This window comes from Chiloscyllium plagiosum, chromosome 18 (genome assembly GCF_004010195.1).
Source record: "Chiloscyllium plagiosum isolate BGI_BamShark_2017 chromosome 18, ASM401019v2, whole genome shotgun sequence".
Taxonomy (NCBI): Eukaryota; Metazoa; Chordata; class Chondrichthyes; order Orectolobiformes; family Hemiscylliidae; genus Chiloscyllium; species Chiloscyllium plagiosum.
The window spans coordinates 376,444-383,901 of NC_057727.1; the positions used below are offsets into that span (position 1 = coordinate 376,444).

Consider the following 7,458-nt stretch of genomic DNA (forward strand, 5'->3'; position numbering starts at 1 on the left):
GGGACTGGCAGGAGGCTGGGGGAACACAGCAAGGCAGGCAGCATCAGGAGGGACAGGCAGGAAGCTGGGGGTACACAGCAAGGCAGGCAGCATCAGGAGGGACAGGCAGGAAGCTGGGGGTACACAGCAAGGCAGGCAGCATCAGGAGGGACAGGCAGGAAGCTGGGGGTACACAGCAAGGCAGGCAGCATCAGGAGGGACAGGCAGGAAGCTGGGGGTACACAGCAAGGCAGGCAGCATCAGGAGGGACAGGCAGGAAGCTGGGGGTACACAGCAAGGCAGGCAGCATCAGGAGGGACAGGCAGGAAGCTGGGGGTACACAGCAAGGCAGGCAGCATCAGGAGGGACAGGCAGGGGGCTGGGGGAACACAGCAAGGCAGGCAGCATCAGGAGGGACAGGCAGGAGGCTGGAGGAACACAGCAAGGCAGGCAGCATCAGAAGGTAGAGACATCAACACTTTCTTGACGACTGGCTTGCTGTTTTCCTCCAGCCTCCTGCCTGCCCCTCCTGGATGCTGCCTGACCTGCTGTGCTGTTCCAGCAATAAAGTTTCAACTTTGATCTCCAGCATCTGCAGACCTCACTTTCTCCTCGATAGGAGTTTCACAGCAGACCTATACCTTGAAGAAGGGGCGGCACGGTGGCACAGTGGTTAGCACAGCTGCCTCACAGCGCCAGGGACCTGGGTTCAATTCCCGCCTCAGGCGACTGTCTGTGTGGAGTTTGCACATTCTCCCTGTATCTGTGTGGGTTTCCTCCCACAGTCCAAAGATGTACAGGTCAGGTGAATTGGCCATACTAAATTGCCCACAGTGTTAGGTGGATTAGTCAGGGGTAAATATAGGGGGGTGGGTTTCTCTTCAGAGGGTCGGTGCGGACTTGTTGGGCTGAAGGGCCTGTTGCCGCACTGTAGGTAATCTAATCTAATCTAAAACAAGTCGATGCTTGAACTAAATCAATTTGCATTAACATGGATAACTCAAGGCCATGAAAAGCCTTTGATGGTATTTACTAGAAACAGCTTTGATTCCAGTGTCAGGGTTGATGTATCAACTCAGAGTGAGAGATAGACAGAACAAAGGGGTTAGACAAGGGAAGAGGCAGAAAAAGAGATGGGAGAAAAGGGACAGAGTATGGGGGCAAGGGGACTGGGGGGGGGGAGCTGAGTGAGAGAGAAAGGGGAGAGACACACATTTACAAAGACAAACATCGAGAAATCTCTCTGTGTGTGAATGTGACGCAGCTACTGGTGCAGATCCAGAACATATCCACCTGGTCCATTGTTGAACTTTGAACAGCTTGCCCAGGCATACACATAAATTAAAAACTTTGGGTTTCAACTGGGCAAAGATTACCTCCAAGTAAGGAGTTTAGTTTTAAAAGTTATGAACAAGATGCATTTGGTTAAAGCTCTGGCGGGATCAATTGAAGCTGGGAAATTCCAAGCTCTGTTGTATAAAGATTCACTGAAGAGGCAATTGTATTCTCAAGACTGGAGAATTGAAGTGACAGACATTTCAGACCCTGTGTGAGACAGAGATGGGAGTTCTGAGAGTATTAGAAAGGAGTATTGAGATTCATATAGTTATACTTTACTGTGTGTCTTGAAAACTTTAAATTATTGTTGTATGTCAACTTTGGTTTATTCTACTTTATCTTCATTTCTTTTGCATAATAACCCACAGTTTTATTGTTAAAACCTAACCTGCAGCATTTGTTTCAGCACAAGACCCACTTTGTTGAAACCAAATGAAAAAACATGCTTGATTTCAGTTTGGGGTCTAACTTTGTCAATCACAGCATCAGCCAGGATCATACCAGGTGGCTTCTGTGGGTTACATTGTCCTATGGGTTAATACAGGACCAGTTTTCTACAGTGGGGTAGATGCCAGTGTTATAACTGCACTGGAACAGCTTGGCTAGGGGAACAGTAAGTTCCGGAGCACAAGTCTTCAGTAACATTGCTGGGATGTTGTCAGGGCCCATAGCCTTGGCAGTATCCAGTGTCTCCAACCGTTTCTATATTTCACACTGAGTGAATTGAATTGGATCAAGGGAGGAGACTTAGATGGCACTTCTGACTGAAGATTGCTGTGAACGCTTCAGCCTTATCTTTTGCACTGATGTGCTGGGCTCCTCCATCGTACAGGATGGGGATATTTGTGTAACTTCCTCCTCCAGTGAGTTGTTTAACTATTCACCACCATTCACAACAGGATATGGCAGGACTGCAGAGCTTCGATCTGATCTGTTGGTTGTGGGATCGCTTAGCTCTGTCTGTCATTTGCTGCTGACATTGTTTGGCATGTGGCTTGCCCAGGTTGACACCTCATTTTTCACTGTTGCTCCTGGCATGGGGTCTGGGGCATAACCAGGGCTCACCCCCGGACGGACAGTAATGGTAGAGGCACCGAGTGTCATGGTAACATTATTAGTTGCTCACCGTGACATTCAAATTCCCTGAAATGGTGATGGTTGCAAAAAGCAACTAGTTCATGATGTCAATGAGGGAAGGAAACTTTATGTCCTTATTCAGCTTGGTCTGTACATGAACTAAATGGGTTTTACAATAACTGAAAGGATTTCCTGGTTACCATGTGACCACCTTTCTAATTGCTGGTTTAAACAATGAATTGATGAATTAATTACTCTTGTTGTTTAAAGTAAGGAACGCAGCTGGATGAAAGAGGGGAGCTGTCCTGGAGATTAAAAGCCAAATATCAGAGAGGATTTTTTTTCAGTGCCTTGGATCTGTATGAACTAAGGACCTCACTGAAATGGAAGCTCAGTCTGAACTCGGTATTGTGTGAACAAACCCAGCTTGCTGTTATTCACCTCTGTAATCCCAATCTGGGAGCTCTCTCCTTTCAAATCTTTGTGCTTTTGAAACACAATTCAATACAATTAGTTCAAGAATGTTATCATATTGTCCCTTTGCCAGTGTTATTCTATTCATGTCTGAACTCTCCTACCGGTTCACGTGCTACAAACACAAATAAAATGGCAGAAATGTAGAAGAGATATTTTGTAGACAGTATCTTAAAACCCTCAGCCATTTCCATTTAGAATTTGTGATTAGACATCGATAATTCATAAGAACATTAACTGCAAGGAGGTAAAACTATCGGAACAACAGAACCGGATTTCCTGTTATCAAGAAATGTATTCAGTATTTGAACTGCTGTATCTGAATTAGAGACTCCAATTTTATATCTAGAAGGACAAGGGCAGCAGATACATGGGAACATCATCCCCTGCAAGTTCCCCTCCAAGTTACTCACCATCCTGACTTGGAAATATATCGTCGCTCCTTCACTGTCGCTGGGTCAAAATCCTGGAATTCTCTCCCTTACAGATTTGTAGAGTGTAATCAACTATTAAAATGATGACCTCCCCCTGACTGTCACTATTTTATTAAAGTCCTTAACGATGGGGAAGTTCCACACATCAGGGCAAAGGTTAAGGCTGAAGTTTTCACAGCAATTTTCAGCCAGACATGCTGAGTGGCTGATCCATCTCAGCCTCCTCCACTGGTCCCCAGCATCACAGGGACCAGTCTTCAGCCAATTTGCTGGAGACACTGGATACTGTAAAGGCTATGGGCCCTGATATCATTCCGGCAATAGTACTGAAGACTTGTGCTCCAGACCTTGCCGCTCCCCTAGCCAAGCTGTTTCAGTGCAGTTATAACACTGGCATCTACCCGACAATGTGGAAATTTGTCCTGCACTAACAGATTTTGCCAGACCTGCTGAGTTTATCCAGCAGTTTCTGTTTCTGTTTTTGTTTCTGGTTGCCAGCCTCCACATTTCTTCCCTAACTGGTTTGTTGCTGCATTCACTCAGACACACACCAAATGGCCTTTGTCTTTTGTTCGAATGGTCTCACATCTGACACTGACACTAGACTGATCGCTTCCAGTCTGCCCAATATAGACTCCGTTCAATGTTTCAAGGAGGCAGTTCACCATCACCTTTCAAAGGCACCCAAGGCCAGGCAATAAATGCTGACCCAGGTCAGGGACACCAACGCCCCATGAATGGATAAAAGAAGTCAAGACTTCAATGTAGCAGATACAAAGAAATTCTTAAGAACAGCTGAACGTCAGGAGAAATGGAAGACAGGAACCTCAAACAGCCACCAGGAAAGGATAGTCAAATCAGATATTGCTGGAAAAGCTCAGCAGGTCTGGCAGCATCAATGGAGAGAGAAACAGAGTTAACAAATCGAATCTGATCTGACTCTTGTTCTGACTCCACCAGCTGTATTCCTTTAATAGCAGCAAATACAGACTGGGACAAGAGGACCCACAAAGATCTGACAATTCCCCAGGTCCTGATGGACTTCACCTCAGGATCGTAAAAGATGGAGCGACTGAGATAGTGGATGCATTGGTTTCCCAGAAAACTGGAACTGAATGGAATGAAAAATAGCAAATGTGACACTTCTCTTCAAGAATGGAGGTTGGAGGAGGGCGAGGGGAAACAGAGAGCAAGAAACTACAGGCTCAGGAGTCAAACATTTGTCATCGGGAAAAGGTTAGAACCAACGATGAAGGAGGTACTGCACAGCATTGAGAAAGTCACGACTCAGTAAGGCAGAGCCATTGTAGTTTAGGAAAAGGAAATTTATTTTTGATAAATTTATGCACGCTTTTTGAGAAGCCACAAGCAGGGTGGATAAAGGTGACTCCGTTGATGATCTGTTTGTAGATTTCCAATTGCCATTTTGGAAAAAGGTGTCACATGAAAAGTTATTGCATCAGATAAAAGGTCCTGGTGTAGGGGGTGCCACGTTAGCACAGGATTGGTTAACTTAACAAGTAAGGGTCATTTTCAGGTCAGCACGAGTGGACTCCAAGAGGAAGCTGAGCTGGGACTTCAACTATTTACAATCCCTGCCAATGATTGAGGAGGGGTTCCAATGTATGGTCACTACATTCACCAATGATACAGGAGAGAAAAGCAAATTGTAATGGGAATGGGTCAAGGTAAGTTAGTGGGAAAAAGTCTGACAAATGATGTATAATGTGAACTAGTCCACCTTGGCAGGTATGCCAGTGAGGGTACAGTCCCACACACACACTGACTCTCACTGGGGTACAGTCCCACACACACACACACACACTGACTCTCACAGGGGTACAGTCCCACACACACACACACACTGACTCTCAGTGGGGTACAGTCCCACACACTCTCTCACTGGGGTACAGTCCCACACACACTGACTCTCACTGGGGTACGGTCCCCCCTACACACTGACTCTCACTGGAATACAGTCCCACCCACACATACACACACACACTGACTCTCACTGGGGTACAGTCCCACACACACTGACTCTCACTGGGGTACAGTCCCACACACACTGACTCTCAGTGGGGCACAGTCCCACACACACTGACTCTCACTGGGGTACAGTCCCACTCACCCTGACTCTCACTGGCGGACATTCCCACCCACACACACTGACTCTCACTGGGGTACAGTCCCACTCACACTGATTCTCACTGGCGGACATTCCCACCCACTCACACTGACTCTCACTGGGGTACAGTCCCACAGAGACACACTGCCTCTCACTGGGGTACAGTCCCACACACACACTGACTCTCACTGGGGTACAGTCCCACTCACACTGACTCTCACTGGCGGACATTCCCACCCACACACACTGACTCTCACTGGGGTACAGTCCCACACACACTGACTCTCACTGGGGTACAGTCCCACAGAGACACACTGCCTCTCACTGGGGTTTTTCTCATGGTGGCGGAGTGAGTCCTGGAGGCTGGAATATAGAAGTTGCATGGCCTTGTGTTTTGCAGTTGGTGGGAGTGGACTCACGCTGGAGATGGACTGGAACGTCAGTACCTTATGGTCACTTTCTGTTATCATTCTGGACATCTTAAACTCTGTTCCCACGGTAACCATTTTTCCAGTCTGAACACCAGTTATAGCACCTGTATCTAGGCACCTCGTCCCTAAGATAGCGCTGAGAGATGCCATTAAAAACTCTTCCCTGCACTCATTTGAGCATACGTGACAATAAAGGTATTCTATTCTCTTTCTTTAACAAAGTGATGTGGACCAATATTTTCAGAGGTTCCAAAAGCAGAACAAAACCAGTAGATGGGCTTGCCTTTCTCAGTCACTGTATAGATGATGAGAGCAGGGTGGTGATGTTGGGGCTGTACAAGACTCTGGTCGGGTCACAGCTGGAGTACTGCGTACAATTCTGCTCTCTGCACTATAGGAAAGATGGGATTGCTCTAGAGGGGGAAGAGAGGAGATTGCCCAGGATGTTACCCGGGACAGATCACCATGGAGAGAGACTGGATAAGCTCGGATTGTTTACTTTGGAGCGGTGAAGGCTGAGGGGGGAACTGACAGAGGGTCTATGCACATGAGGGGCATGGACAGGGCGGGGGTGGATAGGAAGCAGCTATTTTCCTTAGGTGAAGGGTCAATAATAAGGGGGGCATCATTTTAACGTGAAGGACAGGAGGTTTGGAGGGGATTTGAGGGAAACAATTTTGACCCAGAGGCCTCGGAGGTGGTGGGGTAGGGGGTGTCTGGAATGCGCTGCCTGGGAGAGGAGCTGAAGGGTAAACCCGGGGGGAACCCTCAGAACTGGTATAAAGGTCTTGGATGAGCAGCTGAAGTGTGATAATCATCGAGGCAGGAGGCTGAGTGAGGAGGGGGACGGCCGGGTGAATTGGAGCAGGACGGGCTCACTCCTTACCTTCCCTGTCGATTTCACACCTTTCCAAATACAGAAGTACACAATAATCCAGGTGGTGAGGACACACAGGAGCATCTGCCAATTGATCGTTCCGAGGTGATCAATCCCAACGGAGATTCGCAGCACCTTCCTCCTGAAGGGGTCAAGGAAATGTGCCATCAGCAGCTGGACACTGGGATCAGACTGGATCAGGCAGGAATACTCCGGATCTAACCCCGTGCTGTCCCTGTCTGAGGTTTGTTTTGTTATTCAAAAATGTAATTTAGGTGCTCAATACAGTCCACCCCCCCATCAAACCCTCCCAGGACAGGGACAGCACGGGGTTAGAGACAGAGTAAAGCTCCCTCTACACTGTCCCCATCAAACACTCCCAGGACAGGGACAGCACGGGGTGAGATACAGAGTCAAGCTCCCTCTACACTATCCCCCCTTTAAAACACTCCCAGGACAGGGACACCCCATGTTAGATACAGAGTAAAGCTCCCTCTACACTGTCGCCATCAAACACACCCAGGACCGGGACAGCACGGGGTTAGATACAGAGTAAAGCTCCCTCTACACAGTCCCCCATCAAACACTCCCAGGACAGGGACAGCACGGGGTTAGATACAGAGTAAAGCTCCCTCTACACTGTCCCCCATCAAACACTCCCAGGAACAGGGACAACACGGGGTTTAATACAGACTAGAGCTCCCTCTACACTGTCCCCCA

The 7,458-nt window shown here is 47.9% G+C and overlaps 1 protein-coding gene across 1 annotated transcript in view; it reads right to left on the reverse strand.

The window, feature by feature from the left end:
- LOC122559229 (sodium- and chloride-dependent creatine transporter 1-like) overlaps positions 1–7,458 on the reverse strand; it is a 107,816-nt gene that overhangs the window by 50,013 nt on the left and 50,345 nt on the right. The window contains exon 5 of the mRNA XM_043708608.1: positions 6,748–6,880. Coding sequence (XP_043564543.1) covers positions 6,748–6,880 — 133 coding nt within the window. The remainder of the gene's footprint in view (positions 1–6,747; positions 6,881–7,458) is intronic.